Below are 21,605 nucleotides of genomic sequence, written 5' to 3'. Positions count from 1 at the left end.
TCTAGAGGAGGAACAATGAGCAATCTCCACTTCGCTGATTACATAGATATCGCCATATCACGAAGATCGCGTATATACGAGCATTTCGTAATATATATACATGTACGCAACAAAGGTGGGCTACAATGCGACATTAGTGAAGAGAAATTTGGTGAGCGACATAAACTACGCAAATATTCAATGACCCAATCTTAATTGGCTAAGAACTGGTCGTTCCTACACTCTGAAATACACGCGCGACGCAGTACCACAGACGAACGAAAACCAAAATTTTATTTCGGTAGGCAAAATCAGAAGAATGCCTAAAGCAGAATGCGTACTATAGGATAATTGACTTGAATTTCGACATTTCCACTACAGCGCTTTCCTTTAAAGGAAGAGCCCACTTCTCCCGATATATGCCCTTCAAAAGCGTTCCTGTACTTTTTTCTCTTTGTCTTTGATTTGTTCCTGTCGCGTTTCATTTTGTCATTCAATACTAGCGAGTCAATGATGCATTAAGCAGAGAGGAATAAAAAAAAACGACAGTCCAGTACTCACCTTTGTGTCCCTCATTCTCTGACTGTGCAGGCAACGGCAGCTGTGACCAGGTGATCATGAGTAACAGCTCCAAGAACGGCACCATCACGAGCCCCAACTACCCGAACCCATACCCACCCAACACGCGCTGCAACTATCACTTCCAAGGGGAAGGCAAAGAGCGCGTCCAGATCAAGTTCACCGACTTTGACCTCTACATGCCTCACGAGGGCATCAAGGAGTGAGTCTGCTTTTTTTGCCCTTTTTTAGCGCTTGCTACCCGGCTTGATACGCAACCTGCAGTGGTGCGCACTAGTGCATCACTGCTTCGTGGATTTGAAGACACGCGAACTTTGCTTTGTTCTTTCGTAGCCGCTTTAAAAGCAGCGATTCAATAAGCGTCTATGCAGGCCAAGGCGCCATTACATGTCCATTGATTTCAATATGAAATATGATTATTTCATAGCGTTTTCACCAGTAGTGAACACGAGTTTAACCGGTTTTGCATTAAGGATTACGTGAAAAAGTCCAGATGCTTCACGCTCACGTCATTCACTCGTACAGCACTTAAACCCAGAAAGAACAAGGGGAGAAGCACCTTAACATAATGCAATTGTTCTGAAGCGTGAGCAAGTTGATACATAGCTACAATAAATGCAATGGCGTGATAAAAGGAACGACGACATCAAGACACACCGAATGTACAGGCACACCACAAGCGCCAACGCTGTACTTACATTCCCGTTTGTGTTGTAGATTCCGTATGCATCTATGCCGTCGTTATTTTTTTCTTTTCTCGCGCCCTTCCGTCTATTATGACTTAGTGCGCTGGTTTTTGCCATCATATAGCTTAAATACCAGTGCCGAGTACCGAATTTCAAAAGCATTCAGTGATTCCTGTTATCACTCGAAGTCTCTCGTGACACGAGAAAAAACATTAATCGCAGTTTCACTCTAAACGACCGAAGCTTTCGCTTTTGCGCTGCCTGTACATGACAAATGCTCGCAAAAGCAAGAGTTATCCTTTGCGTATCGTTCGGCATGCGTCGTTTTTTTTTTGCTTTGATATTAGTTTATTGCACAAAAGCAGCGTACACTCGTGAGACCTGTCTGCGGACAGCGGACGTCTACGTCAGTCAGCCACAACAAGACACGCTCTTTCTGCGCTCGTACGTACATGCCAAGACTATTTGTCACGGACGTCCATTCCTCTTTCATTTAAATCACTACACTCTTTTGCCGCGCTGGTGCAACAGAGAAAAATTTCAAAGGACAGAGAGGAAGGGAATGAAAAGGAGAAGCAGGGGTGCAAGAACTGTCAGGGCGCTTTTTCATCGTCTCTGCTCTAAAGGAAGGGTGGCAGCGAAGTGCCAGACTTTGGTTCTGCTCGTTTCTGTTTCTTCCGGAGCGCAATTATTCATCCTCTGACGCACTCGTATTAACAAACTTGGCTCGTTATTTTTTCTTTTATCTCTTGTTCACGTCGTTTTACGTGGTCCGTGGCCAACTATCTTTTATCGCTTGCTCTCCCGATAACAAATTGGCCCGGTCAGTGGCGTAGCCAGAAATTTTGTTCGGGGGGGGCTACGCCACTGGCCCCATGTGTGTATATATATATATATATATATATATATATATATATATATATATATATATATATATATATATATATATATATATATATATATATATATACACACAAGGGGCCAGTGGCGTAGCCAGAAATTTTGTTGTTGCATTTAAAAGGAAAAGTTTAATTCTAGTGACTACTGGTTTCAAATTTTTTATTTCGGTGGTCAATTATTTATTAAAAATTGGCCAAATCGAAAATTTTCAGAAAACGAAACTATCAAGTTTAAAACTCCGTGACTCAACAATGAAAAATGATATCACAATTCTGTGAATTGCATCTAATAGTACATCCACAGCGGACAAAATGGATAAGTTACACATGAATCTCAAAAAAATTTAGTATTGTGGAAATACGGCTTGTGCAGAACCCTTGTACACAACGTAACCAATTCACGTAAGATACAAATTGACATAGCAAACTTGTCCGCTTTGGCTGTTATAATAGACGCCGTTTACAGAACCACAATGTCTGTTATTCATGCATAGCTATTAGTTTGTAAACGTCGTGCTTCTATATTTTCAAACTTTAGAATTTTTCAAAATATTTTCAACAAGATTCAGGCCCTAAATCGAAGTTGTGTTTCCAACAGAACTAGGATTTAACTTTCTCTCTCAAATGCAACGAATTTCAATCAAAGCGATTAGCAGGATTATCTAAGAAAAGGGTTTCTGCGTTTTACAAGTATTTGAATAGGCCGCGTCGGATTGGGCCCGAGCTAAAGCTTCCTCTTAAACAATTTGTCAAGGGATCAAATCCATGAATAATAACTGCATTGTCATTGCCAAAGATGCTGCAAACGAATTCTTGAACGCTACGCACAGTCAAAACAATAAAATATGTATTTTTTCATAAAAGAATATACTCGTATGTGCCAAAAATATTGCCCAAAATAACTGATATCAATGCTTCCATATTTTTGTCTATTTAAGTAAAGAAAATATCACACGAACTTTAGAAGTATATCAGTTCGAAACCAGGAAAGCAGTGCATGCCACTGATATGAAAAATTAAAAGGCAATGAACTGAACAAGTTGAGGACAAATATGTTAATGAAACTTTGTCATTCATGAACCGTGCTTACATTCTTGTATATATGCAATGGCCAGTGAAAAATCTCAATGACGCTGTAATTTGTTTTAATGTATTACGCAGAAGCAGCTGTCACCGGTCGTGTATCGTAAGTAATTGCACCGAAATCAGTCGCAACAGAGGGCACGTATAAAAAGCAGGAATTCTGCAAGATATACGAGGGCAAGTCAAATGAATGTGAGCCAACAACGGGGTACTTCCTTTAAAAGTAGTCTTCATGAGAATTTAGACATTTGTCCCATTGACCAACGAGTCGCGTGATTCCCGTCTTATAAAACTCCTTGGGTTGCTGCTTCAAAAAGTCTGTATCTGGTTCCCTTGAGCTGTTTTTTCGGTTGCCCCAAAATGTAGAATTCGCAAGGTGACAGGTCTGAGCTGTATGGCGGATGCTGCAGCGTTTCCCACTTGAACTTTGCCAGTTTTGTATTAACCACATAAGCGACGTGGGGACAGGCATTGTCGTGGAACAAGATGACCCCATTCGTCAATTTTCCACGTTGTTCGTTCTTGATTGCGACACACTGTCGTTCTGGCGTTTCACAATATCGGAAACAATTGATAGCCTCTCAAGATTTAGCAAATTCTATCAGTAATGGACCCTGACGACCGAAAGAAAAGTCAACAACACCTTTCCAGCGGAAATGATGGCCTTTGCATTCTTTGGGCGTGGTAAATTCGAATGTTTCCATTGTAAGCTTTGCCGTCGTGTTTCAGGCTTGTAGTAGTGGCACCAAGGTTCGTCCCCGATCACAATTGCAAACATGAAGTCGTCATCATCATTGTGATACCCGATCAGATGAGTCAAGGCAGCGCGAAACTTCTCCGTCTTCTCGCTATGGATCGAAATCTTGGGGATCCATTACGCACCAAAGAGCCGATAACCGAGAAGCTCATGAATTAAGGCGTGAACCGAACCGTGGCTGATGTTCAGACGGTCTGCCAGTTCATCGATGCTTATCCTCCGTTCTTGTTTCAGCAGCTCATGAACCTTTGAAATTGTGTGGGGGGTGATTGCACGATGGTTTTGGCCCGGTCTTGGAATGTCTTTGCAACGTCCTTTAAACCGTTTGCTCCAACGCTTCACAGTGGTCAATGAAATGCCGTGTTCAACGTAAACGGCAGCCATACAGCGATTAATTTCTGTTTCGGAAACACCTTTAGCTGTCAAAAACTTCGCGACACCGAGCTGTTCAACTTTTGAAGTGTCCATTATGTGACGCAACTATATTCAACCCAGTGTATGAGAGCAATAAAGAACATTTATCTTCACACCTGCGTGTCACTTTTGTAAATGAGACATGCCGTTCTCCTACGCGCATGCCTCGCAGATAATGAACCGAACCATTATTGCGCGGTTAGGGTAGGCGCACTTTCATTTGACTCGCCCTCGTACATTAGAAATGCAAAGATACAATGGGATATACAAATGTGAAAATACGGCTTGATAAAGGACAAAAAAGTGTCACTGGAAACATAGTTCACTGCATGTATACACAAAACATCGCAACAAGATATTTAAGTATACGTATAAGTCTCCAATGAGTCTATGTATGTAAGAAAAAGTAACTGTATGTGATGCGTCAAACAAGGCAAATAAACATGTTGCACAATCATAGATTCACAGAATCCTATATTCCGCCCCCATTCCATCCACTCCCCCCGATGTATTGCGCGCGACGGAAGGCGGCGCGCTTGCTCCCCTCTTTTCTCCTTTGCGCACACAAGACTGAGCCACCATCGTCGGCTCACCCATTCCACCTCCCCCCCTAGCTTTCACTCGCACATACAGCATGCAGCGCGTGGTCACGATTTTATCACCCTTGGACTTTATACGAAACATGAGGGCGACGGCGACGGCAGGAATGCGCCTGGAGTGTCCATATAATTGCTTTCGCAATAATATAATAAGAGTATCCGGCAACTGAAGCGTCCCGTCGCCCATTACTTTCCGCAAAAGAAGTATCAAAATCGAACTTTCACCATGCGGCAATTCGCTGCGCCGCAACAATGTTTTTTTTTTTTTTCTGTGGGGCGGAGGCACCGAAATGGAAAAAAAACGCATAGGAAAGTATGTTGGCCAGAATCGAATGCCTATATCGGGCACCTAATGGGGCTACATAATTAATACCGAAGAAATCATGAGACGATTGGCCCCCTGAAAACCATACGCATATTGCTCAGTATCCTACACCGGCGAAACAAGACTTTCCGGAATGGTTCCGCTCAAGGAACGCGGTGCAATCCTTCGAGTCCCCACAGTGATGGCGGCGAGCGACCATTGCTTTTTTTTTCTCGTCTGCTAGCCAGAAAGCTTCCAAAACTCTGTCAGGTGAAAATCCACTCGGCCAGAGCAAGCCGAACGCCCACCGAAGTGCACCGCGCGGTGGTCGGGGCCATACGAGAAAAACATATGCGCTCTGGCTCGCTCTGGCAGCCCGCGGGTAGGGTAGCGAGAACAAAAAAAAAATTGAAGAGGCTCAATGTGTTCTCGGCGAATAAAGGTCTAAGTAGAAAAAATAAATAAGAACGTAGTTACTTTGGCTGGCTTTAGTGTCTTGACATGGTTGTTCTGGCGAAGGTTAAAAAAGTGTTGATATTTTTTTATGTGACATGACGGCACAAATGAACCACCCCAACACATCGTCTCATTGGACCTTGCTGCGTGCTTTGTCAACTCGTCTGCTAGTGTGTTGATTTGGCTTGTCTCGTTGTATGTTCCGATGTAAGACTTTAGAAAAGTCAATGGACCTTTGGCGTCAAATGTTTATAACAACATTAAACCCACAAAGTTCCGCAATTGAAAATTTAAAGCACAACTTTGGAAATGTCAATGCACGTTTCACATCGAGAGCTTATGAGATTTATACCCATAAAGTTTGGCAGTTGATATCCATGCGCTCCATAGATTCCGTGGCCTCAGTGAGATGCCGCGGCGAGCCCGCTCACCATCAAAGCGCCCTTGAAACATTGTGCTCGGATGGGACTGCTTGGCGTTATGCGATGTTACGAACTTCCAACCGGTGCCGCCACTGTTACGAACTTTCACCGCTGCACCCCGATTACGGCTTTGTGGTCCCGTAGCGCTCGTCACCCGTTTCGTGACAGAGCGTTGGTAGCGAAGACTCCGAGCCTGGCGTCGATGAGAATAACAAAAGGGACTTTATACATTATATACAGGTTATCATACAGGACATGAACGGGTCGGCACTGGGGCCGAGTGCTCACAACAAACGCGACTGTTCTCGCACGACGACGTCCGGCGAAAACGCGTGACACATCTCCCCCAGTCGGGAGCGACACTCTCTCCCGGTGGGTCGGCGGATCCTGTTTTTCAGGCGGCGTGTCGCTGCTTTTATAATCCCCGAGGACCATTGTCACTCAAACGGCCCAATACAAAGTCAGCACACGACGGTCGTCCGAGGGGTCCAACCAGCGACCGCGCTGGCCACCCGGTTCAAAGTTCGCGCGCGCGGTGACCTCCAGGCAAGGGAGGTGCGGCGCCGGGCTGTCTGGCACACGCTGACATGTCCAAACTTGCGGCTCGCCGAGGCTTCTCCCGCGCGCTGCCTGACGGCTCAGCATCTTGACTTGTGAAGGGAGAATTAGGGCGCTCGCAGGATAGATTCCGCATCTTGCAGATTCGGAATCCGGGCTTGTGGTAATGGCACAACAGCATCCCCGCCCTCAGATAAGGCGCCGGGAAGACGAGCTGCCTCCACGTGGCTCGGATGCCAGGCGCGCACGTTCGTCAGGCTCGTCCAAGTTCACGTCCAGTGTCGGGACGCCAGGTAACTTCACGTGCCCAGGTCCGACTCGCCAGGACAGGAGCTCTGCTCACCACGTCGTCGCCAAGGCACCTTGACCAGCTCCGCTCGGGTCGTTCCTAAGACCTTGCTTCTCGCCACTGGTCCTGCTTGGTCGTTCTGCAGCTTACAAAACCGACCGGCAAAAGGCAACACCCAACACGAACAAGTGCCCTCTGTCTCCCGTCAAACACCAGACAAGGCCATAATCCAAATCAACCTAACTAAATTTCTATCCCTCTTTTTGCTCCCGCTGCAACAAGAGGCAGGTGTACGATCTAGTACACAAGGCTCAAACAACCAGTTTTCAAATTAACAACGCAACAACATAGAAACAATTATTAATCAGCAATAATAATTACAAATAGAATGGTCCCCTTGAAATCGCTTGGACCGAAAGCATACTTCTGAGGAAGCAAATGAGGTCATTCATTTTTCCCGGCGATATTTTCGCGGAATCCGAAGCTGCTTATATTTGCGACCCTGCTTATCCGTGTAGCGGCGGTACAATAAGCCAGATTCCTTGCCAAATGAAACCCCCTTTTTTTTCACTCCCCGTTTGACGCTCTTCCTCAGATCGGCTAGTGAACAATCTTCCTGTTGTTCGCGAATCCGAGTTTCCCTTTCAACTGCAGCCTGCTCCTGCCAGCTGGCGGAAACCGGAGCGAGTGTGGAGCCCGCGTCGCCTAATTGCGGCGTCGAGTCTATATCGCGGCTAGCACTGCACGCGTCACTCCCACTCACTTCCAGGACCCGCTCGTCTAGGCCAGCCTCCGAGCTCTGCCTCTCCCGTGACTGCTCGCCACTCAAGTCACCGTGATCGGTCCGTGTGCCGCACCGCCTTTCGCTCACCGACGCTAAGTCAAGTTCCCTCGACAGCGGGCGCGCTTTGGATCGCGTGGGGGCCATGTACGCCACGTCGGCAAAGAGTGATTTGCCCTGATCCCTCAGCAGCTGCTCCGAGCTATTTGAGAAGAGGTAGGAAAATTGCTCCGGGAGGGCGGCTGACACAGCGGCTTCGGTGTTAAGTTTCCCAAATTCTCCTTCAATGCTAACCGTCGCGATCGGTAAACAGACACTCTCCTTCTCGGCCACTTGCCGTATCCTAACGCACTCTCCCGTAAAATCACTCGAGGAGACGAAAGACGGGTGAACAACGTCCATAGTTGCTGCAGAGTCCCGCAGTGCTCGGCACTTCTTGCCGTTTACCTTAATTTCCTGCACATAGGGCTCCAATAGACGTATGTTCTTGTGAGTTTCCTGTATCGTTGCAAAAGCAATTCTCTCTGGGCAGCTTGCAGCGATATGCCCTTGCTTTTTGCAATTGTAGCAGGTTAACGGTTTCCGTTTTTCAAAAGAACGCGTCATTTCGTTTCGCTGTTTCGGACCATCGTCATCATTCTGAGATGCATTCTGTCCATCCCTTACAGTTTCTTTGGGAAGGGACTCGTCGTCCCGAAACTCGCGACGCGTGATTTCCTTCCGTTCGTCGGGCTTCCCGTAAAACCCATCTCTTCTATCTGCTTTTTCTATGCGCACTGCCTTGCTGTGCAAGCTGCGGCGGGTGTAATACTCTTCCGCTAACTCTGCTGCCTTGTTTAGCTTAACCTCCTTTAGCCTATCTTGCAGCCAAAGCCGGACATCCTCATCAATGCAACGGTAGAACTGCTCCAACGCGATGCATTCGACAATTTTGTCGCGGTCGTCGTAAACCTCTTCGCCCTTCAGCCATTCCACCAGGTCGGCTTTTAGACGAAACGCGAAGTCAACATTCGACTCCTTACCCTTTTTTGCATACCGGAACCTCTGCCGGAAAGCTTCGGGCGACAATTTGTACTTCCGCAGTAGCGCTTCCTTCACATCACTGTAGCTCTCAAACGCCTCTTTCGATAAGCAAGTTATTACGTCTGATGCCTCCCCAGGAAGCAACGCTAACAGATTCTGTGCCCAGAGGGATCGCTCAATGCTATTCCGTTCGCACACGTGCTCAAATTTCACGAGGTATTTGGCCATATCCTCTCCGACGACAAAGGGTGGAAGTTGATCGCGTATTCTTGGAACATTAGAAGTGAGACTAGGCGCTGGCGAGCTATTTCGGGTCTCCAACTCTTTCATTTTAAGCTCGTGCTCACGAATCTCTCTCCTTTCCTCCACGCAACGTTCCTTCTCCCTCTTTTCCTCCTCGCGACGTTGCTGTTCTCTCCTTTCCTCCTTTTCCTCCTCGCGACGTTGCTGTTCTCTCCTTTCCTCCTTTTCCTCCTCGCGACGTTGCTGTTCTCTCCTTTCCCGCTCGCAACGTTCCTTCTCCTCCCTTTCCCGACGTTCATTGATATCCGCCCAGGCCTCTGCGGCTTCCTCCGCCGTTACGTCCCCAGTCCTCATGACCTCAAGGATCGCATTCTTTCTTTTAGTTGAGCCCAACTCAATGCCCAACTCCTCACAAATTTCGAGAAGTTCCTTCACCTTGTACTTCTCCATCGTTCACACTGTCCTCCTGCTGTTTACCCTTTTTGAATATACCTGCCGTACGCTACTATAACACTACTAGTAACACATATGCAAGTATATCACACACTGCCCTGTTTACCCCCTCAGCATCCCCTGGTTTTCAAAACACTCTTACTAGGCTTGAAACACACAAGGTTATCACAATGCAACACCAAATCCTTCCTTAAGCTACTATAACCGGTGTCAAAGAAAGTCTGGTGTTTGAGGTAAACTTCAGGCACTCACCGCGCCGAGGTAGCTGATGCCGGTCAATCCCACCGCTGCCACCAGTGTTACGGACTCCCAACCGGTGCCGCCACTGTTACGAACTTTCACCGCTGCACCCCGATTACGGCTTTGTGGTCCCGTAGCGCTCGTCACCCGTTTCGTGACAGAGCGTTGGTAGCGAAGACTCCGAGCCTGGCGTCGATGAGAATAACAAAAGGGACTTTATACATTATATACAGGTTATCATACAGGACATGAACGGGTCGGCACTGGGGCCGAGTGCTCACAACAAACGCGACTGTTCTCGCACGACGACGTCCGGCGAAAACGCGTGACACATCTCCCCCAGTCGGGAGCGACACTCTCTCCCGGTGGGTCGGCGGATCCTGTTTTTCAGGCGGCGTGTCGCTGCTTTTATAATCCCCGAGGACCATTGTCACTCAAACGGCCCAATACAAAGTCAGCACACGACGGTCGTCCGAGGGGTCCAACCAGCGACCGCGCTGGCCACCCGGTTCAAAGTTCGCGCGCGCGGTGACCTCCAGGCAAGGGAGGTGCGGCGCCGGGCTGTCTGGCACACGCTGACATGTCCAAACTTGCGGCTCGCCGAGGCTTCTCCCGCGCGCTGCCTGACGGCTCAGCATCTTGACTTGTGAAGGGAGAATTAGGGCGCTCGCAGGATAGATTCCGCATCTTGCAGATTCGGAATCCGGGCTTGTGGTAATGGCACAACAGCGATTGCAGGTGTATGGGCGTTGCCACGAAATCCAGCCCGAGTTCGCAATCTTCGCGGTTAAATGTCTTTTCGAGCGTCAAAAAGGCATTCTAGACGAAATCCAGAGTGGTTTCCGGCGCCGGGGGTCGCTTCGGTCGGCGTTGCATGGGCAGCACGAAACAATTTCGGGGGGGGCTGAAGCCCCATAAGCCCCCCCCCCTGGCTACGCCCCTGGGCCCGGTTACTCTCGAAGGGCACTCCCTCGAGAGCTCAAAGTGGACGCAGCAACGAAAACACGACAAAATGAAACGCGCAGATATATTATATCACTGAGCGACCCCATAGGCCCATCGCGTCGTGCGCGTCGCATATAATCGAGCTGAAAGCCTGCAGGCTTTAAAGGATCTTCCGGTATATTCGTTCCGAGCGCAAGCGTTGGGCGCACAGCATGGTTCTATTCGGAAGAGTTCCCGTATTGTTTTACGCTTTCTTTCTTTTTTTTTTCTTTCTTGGTCCGCGCAACTCGTTTTTGTGTGAACCTTTTTCCAGCCACCGCTTCGATGCATGTTTCTCTGTCGTGACCGATCTCCTCGACGCCGTGCTTTCCGAGGGAAGAGGTTAAAGTCGAGCTTTCAGGAGATTGTTTCAAACGACATTGACGAAGCAGTTTGGTTGCAGCATAGCTGCATATCTCTGATTATGGCCTCCCGCCTTCGACTTGTACTAGTGTTGGACGTGTCTCCTTCGCCTATGGACAAAACTCTCGATTTATTTTGTCTCTTGTTTCAATGTTCCTTCACTTAAGGTATGTTCATGTAACTTATGGCCATTGGAGATGGCGAAAGAATAAAAAGGCGCCTGCCGAGAAGGGTTTCGGCGTAATAAAAGTGTCAGCACTAATTCAATTATATCACCAAATTTCATAACGTGAAAATGAGTGCTAGATTACCCGAAGCTACACGTAGCTTTTTCTTTAGCGTTTGCTTTTCGTTCACTTTTCTTGTATATCTTGCGGATGTCATCACTTGCTTTGTTTTCACTTGTTTTCACTTGCAATTTCACATATCGTCACACGATATTTCGTTATCAATTGCGTATCCCGTGCACTATATGGCTAATGAAAATTTTTTTCTTGCTTCCGTTGTCCCTATTGTTTCTTCATATTTCGTTGTGGTATATGTTCAAAATTTCAAAACTTGCCTCACATGGTTCTTTTTCTTTTTCTTTTTTAGAAATTAGAACCTGGGGTCAGTCTATGGTAATGATCTTATTTCATTTTTATTTCAACTCTCAACTTATTTCACCTTTCACGATAACGTTCGGCACCTCCAAACCATCGTTATCGCTGAAATACGCAGGTTATCATGGCAGATGATAAAAGAGTAACAAAGGATAATTATGTGAATGGACACAAAATGTGGCCCTGGTGGCTTATAAATGTCATCTTATTCATTATTGTGCCCCTGTAAAGCGTGCACCTCCGCATTAATAGTACAGTAACGGTAGAGCCCACTTTACAAAAGAGTAAGAGATGGTTTGAAATTAAGGGGCTGTTGGCAAATAATCGCACACGAAAAAGTAGTACGATAAATAAAGTTTTCCGTATCTTAGGCAATGCACGTAATAGTCACAAAGTGCCTAGATTTGTTGTTTACCCTTAACAGTAAAAGGACAAAAATGTAGTGCTAAGAGTGCCTAGGTAGCGCTAATGTAACTATTCGCCGCAGAAACGAATAAGCTTTGAATAATTAACACCTTCTTCAGGAAGCGTAGCAACAGAGAGTGGACCTGCAAAAGTTTTAACGGTGAAACAAGAAAGCAAATTGACTTCGTACTTTCTGCTGATCCCAGCATTGTGCAGGATGTAGAAGTCATAGGTAGGGTAAAGTGCAGTGATCATAGGTTAGTGAGGGCTAGGATTCACCTCAATTTGAAGAGAGAAATAGCAAAATTGATCAAGAAGAAAGAGGTCAACCTAACGGCAGTAAGGGTAATAGCAGACAAATTCAGGCTGGTACTTGCAAACGAAGAGAGAGATAGAGAGAGAAAGAAAGCACGGACAAGAAAGGCAGGGAGGTCAACCAGAAGAGCCTCCGGTTTGCTACCCTACAGTGAGGGTGGGGGGAAAGGGGAACAGAAAGAGGAAAAGGGGAGAAAATGAGCACTGAGTGTGTGGGCGGGACACTATGCACAGGGACACTATAAACGGTCTCTTAAGCCGGTGCACTTCAAGTATTGCACTAATGCACGATTCGCTTTTCGTGCCAGTGATGGGTGTGCCCACGGTCCGAGTATCTTTGACTTGGTGAATGGTATTAAGTCCAGTCGGTGTAAAGTTTCCCGCAGAGAGAGGCGTCTGTACGTCGTAGCGGGGGCAGGTACGCAATAGGTACTCGATGGTCTCCTCGCACCCACAAGAATCGCACATCGGGCTCTCTGCCAGTCCCAAACGATAGGATTATGAGTTCGTGAATGCTACTCCAAGCCACAAGCGGTACGGCAAGGTTGCTTCGCCGCGGGAAAGGCTAGATGGCAGTTGTAACCGTAGCGTGGGGTCCAGGTTATATAATCGGCAATTGAAGGCACTTGAACTCCAGTGTTATTGTGACTTCTTGCGCGCAAGTCGGCGAAGTTCCCTGGCAGCGTCCTACCTCGCCAAAGGTATTGAAGGCGTCTGGGTATCTTCGTGGGCAAACCGAGCAGCCTTGTCAGCTAGGTTGCTGCCGACGATGCCACAGGGAGCAGGAATCCATTGAAATACGATGGTGTGCCCTCTTTACAGAGCATGGTGGTGCACTTCCCTGATGACAGATGTCAACTGCTCGTAAGTTCTGGGACGTAATGCAGACTTGATGTTGTGAAGGGATGCCTTAGAGTCACAAAATACCACCCATTTCTCTGTTGACTCTTCGCTGACGTACATCATCATCATCAAACAAATATGCAGCCTTAGAACAGACACGATGATGACATAGAGCTAATGAATAAAAGCGTAACTAGGTTGGCTTCAGAGGCAGCAATTGAATTGGGAGGCAAGGCACCAAGGCAACCAGTAGGCAAGCTCACCCAAGTAACAGAAGACCTAGTAAAGAAACGACAAAAAATGAAAGTGTCCAACTCAAGATATAACAAGTGATATTCGAAACTATAACGTGCGAAAGATTGAAGAAGCCGTAAAAAATGGACGCAGCCTGAAATCAGTGAGAAAGAAGCTTGACATAAGACAAACCAAGATGTATGCACTAAAAGATAAGCAAGGTAATATCACCAGCAATCTCGAAGATATAGTGAAAGCAGCGGAATAATTCTATACTGACTTGTACAGTACCCAGAGGAGTCAGGATACTTCAATTAGAAACCGTAATGAACAGGATACAGAAACTCCTCCTATATCTAGCGATAAGGTCAAAAGGGTCTTGCAAGACATGAAACGAGGAAGAGCGGCAGGAGAAGATGGAATAACAGTCGATATCATCAAAGAGGGAGGAGACATAATGCTCGGAAAACTGGCGGCTCTTTATACGAAGTGTCTATTGACTGCAAGGGTCCCAGAAAACTGGACTAATGCAAACATTATACTAATCCACAAAAAGGGAGACGTTAAAGAATTGAAGAATTATCGGCCCATTAGCTTACTCTCCGTATTATATAAAATATTTACCAAAATAATCTCCAATATAATAAGGGCAACACTGGACTTTAGTCAACCAAGGGAACAGGCTGGCTTCAGGAAGGGATACTCTATAATGGATCACATCCGTGTCATTATTCAGGTTATCGAGAAATTGGCAGAGTATAATAAGCCTATGGCTTTCATAGATTATGAAAAGGCATTTGATTCAGTAGAGATACCAACAGTCATAGCGGCATTACGTAATCAAGGAGTACAGAACGCTTACATAACTACCCTGAAAAATATTTACAGAAGTTCTATAGCTACCTTAATTCTACACAAGAAAAGCAGGAAGATACCTATAAAAAGGGGGTCAGACAGGGAGACCCAGTCTCTCCAATGCTATTCACTGCGTGCTTGGAAGAAGTATTCAAGCTATTAAACTGGGAAAGCATAGAAGTAAAGATCGAAGGCGAATATCTCAGCAATACTCGGTTTGCCGATGACATTGTTCTATTCAACAACAATGCACAAGAATTACAACAAATGATTGAGGCCCTGAACAGAGAGAGTGTAAGAGTGGGATTGAAGATTAATATGCAGAAGACAACGCTAATGATAAATAGCCGGGCAAAGGAACAAGAGTTCAGGATCGCCAGTCGGCCTCTAGAGTCTGTGAAGGAGTACGTTTACCTAGGTCAATTAATCACAGGGAATCCTGATCGTGAGAAGGAAATTCACAGAAGAATAAAAATGGGTTGGATCGCATACAGCAGACATTGCAAGCTCCTGACTGGAAGCTTACCATTATCATTGAAAAGGAAGGTGTACAATCAATGCATTTTACCAGTGCTTACATATGGGGCAGAGGCTTGGAGACTGACAAACAAGCATGAGACCAAGTTAAGGACCGCGCAAAGAGCGATGGAAAGAAGATTGCTAAGCTTAACGTTAAGAGACAGAAAGAGAGCGGTTTGGATCAGAGAGCAAACAGGTATAGTCGATAGTGTAATTGACAATAACAGAGAAAAATGGCGCTGGGCAGGTCATGTAATGCACAGGTTAGTTAACCGTTGCACCATTAGAGTTACAGAACGGGTACCAAGAGAAGGGAAACGCAGTCGAGGACGGCAGAAGACAAGGTGGAGCGATGAAATTAGGAAATTCGCGGGCGCTAGTTGGAATCGGTTGACGCAGGACATGGATAATGCGATCGCAGAGAGAGGCTTTCGTCCTGCAGTGGACATAAAACAGGTTGTTGTTGATGATGATGATGATGACGACGACGACGATGATGATGATGATGATTTTATTTCTAATATAGAAAGCATGCAAATTAGGAACTGTCATCGTATTTTAACTCTTCAAAACCTTATTTTCTTGCTTTCTAGCTTATACAGCCAGAAAGGTATGCTTAGTCAGCCTGGAGGAGGCTCTTCGTCTACGTGATTAACCACGAGCAATAAAGCAATTACAGCGGCTAACGGATTGCTGTAAGCCATGGCTATGAGAGCCACAATAGTCCGACCAAATTTGGCGTAGCCACGGCATATCATTAAAACTCAACTGAAGTTTCTAAGTATGCGTAAGTATACCCCACAATTTCAGTTGGCTCATCCATAAAATTTGAATTGGCCCACACTTAATTTCAAGTTGGCCCACCTCCAAATTTAAGTTGGCCCAACCCTAAATTTCAAGTTGGCGCAGGTCCAAATTTCCCTTGACCGACCCCAAGTTTCAAGTTTGTCCACCTCCAAATTTAAGCGTTTGGCAGGCATTCGCAGGTCATGAACAGCAGTTCGCCATTATCCCTCAAGAGAAAAGTGTATAGCAGCTCTGTATTACCAGTACTCACGTACGGGGCGGAAACCTGGAGGCTTACGAAAAGGGTTCGACTTATATTGAGGACGAGGCAACGAGCGATGGAAAGAAGAATGATAGGTGTAACGTTAAGGGATAAGAAAAGAGCAGATTGGGTGAGGGAACAAACGCGAGTTAATGACATGTTAGGTGAAATCAAGAAAAAGAAATGGGCATGGGCAGGACATGTAATCAGGAGGGAAGATAACCGATGGTCATTAAGGGTTACGAACTGGTTTCCAAGGGAAGGGAAGCGTAGCAGGGGGCGTCAGAAAGTTAGGTGGGCGGAGGAGATTAAGAAGCTTGCAGGAACAACATGGCCGCAATTAGTACATGACCGGGGTAGTTGTAGAACTATGGGAGAGGCCTTTGCCCAGCAGTGGGCGTAACCAGGCTGATGATGATGATGAAATTTAAGCTGGGCCACGCCAAAATTTAAGTTCGCGTATGCCCAAATTTCAAGTTGGCCATCCCTAAATTTCAAGTTGACACCCCTCCTCATATTCAAGTTGGCCAACCCCCATATGTCGAGTTGGCCCAGCCCCAAATTTCATTTGGCCAACCCCTACTGTAGGCTTCCCAACGCATTTTCTATGGAGCCTTATGTATCCCTATGAGAATTTTCTCTGATGCGTAGTATATTTTTATTTGGTTTCGATTGTTCCGCAGCGCCTATAAAGCTTCCACTCATTTACATTTGCACTGTTATAATTATTGCATGTCCTAACTTCGCGAATTACGCATTTTTCTGCCGATACAAGCCATTACACTCTTCGCGTGGCAGGCTGGGGTACTCATCAAAGAACGCTTACGCATTAAAACACTTTGTACACTTGTCGTGTGCAGTTTCCACACAGCCCTAGCTCGCCCTTAGAGCCGGCTAGCGTTGATTACACCTGGCCAACTTTCGTTCGGCTAAGCCCTGGAAGCCCAGAGGTCGCGAACCTTGCCGACGTTATTGCCCTGCCCCTCACGGCCGGAAACACCATCCGCAGCAGGCGTGTCTTCCGTTCTGAGCGGAGGCCTTGAAGCGGCGGCTGACCCAGGTTCCAGCCTCATCGATCGAGCAGGTGAAACTGGGACACACGGCGGTGGAGAGGAACCTCGCTTTTCTTTGGGCCGCGCGGCCCATTTCTGCATTCGCGGCCAGAACCACTGTGCGGCCGCCGGGTGCGGTAATGCGTGCAAATCAAGGCCAGGCTCCGCGAGCAGAGGAGCTCCGTGCGTTAGACCCGCGCTTTCAAACGCCGAGGCGAATCCTGCCTCCGAGCGTTCAAAGTGTAAGCGTCTGCTCAAGCTTTCTTTCTTTCTTTTTTCGCTGGAAGGTGGGTTCCCTGATCCCCTTCCCACCCACCGAAGCCGCTTGCGGCAAAAAACGAGGAAAATAAAGAAGAATGCTGACCTACTTTTATGCCGTGTCTAGCATGTCTGGACCTTTAAGTGAATTTATTCTGTCGGGGCAATTTTCCCTCACGGAGTTCTGCGTTTCGGTTACATGCGCTATATGTTCAATAGGTAAATATTGTACGAGTTGTTATTGATTGATTGATTGATTGATTGATTGATTGATTGATTGATTGATTGATTGATTGATTGATTGATTGATTGATTGATTGATTGATTGATTGATTGATTGATTGATTGATTGATTGATTGATTGATTGATTGATTGATTGATTGATTGGTTGATTGATTGATTTTATCTTTTCCTTTCGCAAAGGGTTTCGAGTTTTCTGCCATTGAATAAACGAATAAACCATTCATTTGGTCAGGATGGCTCATCCGCGGCTAGCGTGATACTTATTACGATTGCAGCAAAAAGTATACAAGCTGCATTAGCGTCCAAAAGATTGGTTGAGTTTGGAGAGAGAGAGAAAAAAACAGAAAAGGCGATGATCTTAGTCAGAAAACTGTGTAGTTGGCTTTTGATCAGATGGATTTCTTTGAAGTGCACCAAAAGCCCGTCACACGACAGCCTTTTTTTTTTATTTATTCCGCTTAAGTTGAAATCGGCCGGCCATGGCCGGCTGTCAAATCCGCGACCAAACGCTAAGTAGCAGAACTTCATGCTTACTGAAACACCAAGGCGGGTCGCGAATAATAAAGGAAGCGCGTTCAGTTTTCGAATAACTTGTTCACTGTCAATTGTCGACACGTTGTCTGATGCCTTGGAAAACAGAACACAGCTCAGACTACGCTGTACTTCCGAGATCTAAATGTTCGTGTGCATTCGGTCACCACTGACGCGTTTTATATTTCAAGATACGGGTTATTACAACGCGCGTCTCTTTTCTTGCGTGTATGCAAAGAGTTGCTACTTTCTCAGCACTTTACTAAGTACAGTTGGCGGCAAGAGTTTACGGAACAGGAGTTTCATATGCAAGTGTGAATGTCTATCCTGTGCAGAAGATATGGCGATTAAATCTTTATTTAACAGATAACTGTGTAGGTCGCAAGGGCTGCTATGCTCTAAAACAGCTGTTTGGCAAATTTTGTGTCCCGTGAACTTGTGTGGTCAACTGTACTACGTATGGCTCGCGTCAGCTACATAATTTACTAGGCGCCGCTCAATCGCCCATTTTCAAGAAACGCTGCGACTTCGTGGTCTATCATCATGTTCAGTGTAACGCAGCTTAAACGACGAGTAGCAAAGCCCATTCTTAATTAAAGCAGAATGCTGCGTCGTTATGGGCATTATGTTCTCGCTGCAGACGGAAAATTTATAATTCACAACAACGCAACGTGAAAATCGGTATACAATTCGCGAACATAATTTATGCAACAAACAGGGCAATTTCTGTCGCAGTAAAAAAAAAAGTACGAAACATAGAGCTGATCTGAATAGCGTCACGTTCATCCCCTGCTGATAATCTACGGGGAATGCCGCCGGCACGCTATCACCCAATCACGCTGCGTCGCTGGCACGCGTCCCACAGCGAGAGCGTCGGTGTGTTTTAAGTCATCCCCGAAAACAAGTCGTTTCGAAGCCCGGTCACGTTCGCCGCTGGCAATTTCCTTTGAATCTCGAATGCGGCGCCAATACTTGCTCGACGACTCCCCACGGACGCGTAAATTATGACTCGCTGGGAGACGCGACTCTCCCTGCTGCCGGCGCCGCCTTTTTCTATTCCCGCCCAGCTGCGTCCCTAATCTCGCGCCGGAGACGTGCTTACAGGGTTTTAAGGACGAGTTATGGAGGACGTATTGCGATTATCTTTTCGTTATGAAAACAAGCCGCTTTGCGAATCCTCCACGGCGGTCGTATCCTCGAAACACCGCGACGTGCAGAATGCGAACGCCATTTGAGACGAAGACCAGCAACCTAACTAATCTTGCACATCACTGTGTGCACCAAGTGCCTAAGTGCCACGCATATGAGAGCTTATACGGGGCCTTGCTGAGAACTGTATACGTCGTTGTACGGTTCTTAGTGCGGACATAAAAAGGATGGAAGGAAATACAGACATGTTAACTAAACTTTGTTAAGCTTGCCACCCTAGACATGGGGAAGGGTCTTGAGGGAGTGAAATATAGAGAGATAGAGTAAGAAACGTCTTTAGGTAAATCACTCTATAAGGTGCCGTGTGCAGGGAACTCAAGTCCTCAAGAGCTCAAGGCCTTAAGGTATTGAAGTATAGCTCGTGTGGCTTTCTGGGCTGCTGCGCTGTGAGACCAGGCTCGCCTCTTCTTCGGCAAAACGCCGAGCGTCTAGTCTTAAGGAATGCTGTAGAGTCTGCTTTTGTTATTCGAAGCGCGAAGAGAGGTGATCGATAGTCTCAGCACATCATCGCTGAGCACACATGGGTGACTCAGACATTCCCAACGCGACACACGCGATACACAGCCAACACACTGGAGGGATTGCGCAGCGTCGTCATGTGGTATACGCGAACTCTAAAACCATGTTAATTTTCTGAAACAACTCAGAGACGAGGTCCCCCTTGTGTGAAGCAGATCTACCAGATAAAAGAAAGGCGGCGGATGTCAATGGGCGACCACACGTTGCGATAACAATGATTGAGATGGAATGGAATTGTAGGCAAAGAACGCTTCGCTTTAGAATTATGCAAGCCCAAACACATTGTTGGAATCTAAATTATGGGAAGCCCGTCTGAGTTAGCGAAGTCGCAGCAGTAACGTTTGACACGATTAGAGCCTCATCGCGCCTATTAGTTGTCTGTACCAAAAGGACGAATGACATGTATGACGCTTGTCGAGGAAAGGATGTTGATGACAGATGTGTGCGCAGAGAAGTGGCGGCACATATCTGAATTCACTTAAGGCTTCTGTGAAATTTGTGTCACATCGGCATATGCCCATTTTGGGAGATTTACCATGAACGGGAACATACCCAGTGTACATTTCCAGTGGCGCAAGTTGTCTACTCGTCAAAGCAGCAGCAAGCAGCAAATTGTCTATTTGGGTACACGCCCAGAGAGAGAGAGAGAGAGAGAGAGAGAGAGAGAAATCACTTAAAGACAAATTAAATGCAGGGAGGTTAACCAGGACTGAACCCCGTTGGCTATCCTGCACTAAGAAAATTAGAAAGGATGAAAATATCAAGAAAAGGAGAGGAAGTCCGGTGTTTTCGCCGACGAAGTGATCGTTTTTTGCTATGTATCACAGACGGCCGCTCAGTCCGGTAGCCTTCAGAAATTGCAGAAGCGCTTTTGTGGCCTTCTGAAGCTGTGAAATGCGAAGTCATAGTCCCGATATCTTGTCCAACGAAAACTGTCTTCCGTCTAGCAGATTTGCAGCTGCGCGGAGGTCAAGCGTTTCATTTTCACAGAACGTACGGTGTTTCGTAGTCTCCTCGACGCCACAGGCACTGGGGCACAAAACCAGTGGTGTGCCCATACTCAGCGGCCCAACTTGCCTATTCGGCAAGAAGCGGCAGCCTGCACCTGCAAAGTGAGGGAAGAAGACTCCGTTTTAAGAACGCAAGGCCTCTTGGCAAGAAGTGCGACTCACTTGCAACAGCAACTTCATGTTTTTCTCGTGCATGATATCACTCACGCATTAGGTCATGCTCATCAGTCGTCGCTTCAAGTGCACGTTGACGAACTCGCGCTAGCAAGCCGCAAATATTACTGCCTGCGTGTTTGATACAACGCGCTGACGTGACGCCATCTAGCACGCGCTCGGCGAATTATGACGGTTCCCTCCGAGATTTCGGTGCGCATCTTTTGTCTCCTTTTCCGCTCTTGTCGTTACTGTTGTTTTATACGTAACTTGACATCACAACACAAAACACAGCACAATACAAACAACTGCAAACACCGAAAGGGGCTCGCTATCGTAAGTATAATTATGCGTATATATGTGCAGATCCAGGAGGCGCATAAAACACGATATGCCGCAGAAAGGAGTTTTCGTAAACCAGTGCAAACATAATTGTGGACATGTGCGCGAAATGCTAGGGACAATTTTGTGCAGTGACTCACATTCGTTTGTTTTTGTTTTTGTTTTTTCTCGTTTTTTTTCTTTCACTCGTCTAAGTGTGAGTGTATGTGGGTTTTAAAGTTGTTCTTTTTGTTTTTGATTATTATTATCTCTATTTGATTTATTTCTTATTTTAAACAAAATTTGTTCCTTTTTCTTGCGTATAAGTGAAGTGTGAATAGGCAGAGTGTACTCTCCGTTAAACTAATTTCTCCA

At 46.4% G+C, this 21,605-nt stretch overlaps 1 protein-coding gene across 3 annotated transcripts in view; it reads left to right on the top strand.

Moving 5' to 3' along the window:
• LOC135906249 (suppressor of lurcher protein 1-like) overlaps nucleotides 1-21,605 on the top strand; it is a 495,728-nt gene that overhangs the window by 397,187 nt on the left and 76,936 nt on the right. For all 3 annotated transcript variants that reach the window (XM_065437549.2, XM_065437550.2, XM_065437551.1), the window contains one exon: nucleotides 571-760. In XM_065437549.2, the coding sequence (XP_065293621.1) occupies nucleotides 571-760 (190 nt within the window). The remainder of the gene's footprint in view (nucleotides 1-570; nucleotides 761-21,605) is intronic.

The sequence above is a fragment of the Dermacentor albipictus genome, chromosome 5 (assembly GCF_038994185.2).
Source record: "Dermacentor albipictus isolate Rhodes 1998 colony chromosome 5, USDA_Dalb.pri_finalv2, whole genome shotgun sequence".
Lineage (NCBI taxonomy): Eukaryota > Metazoa > Arthropoda > Arachnida > Ixodida > Ixodidae > Dermacentor > Dermacentor albipictus.
The sequence above is the reverse complement of the archived record's forward strand: the minus strand, read 5'-3'. Positions and strand labels throughout refer to the sequence as shown.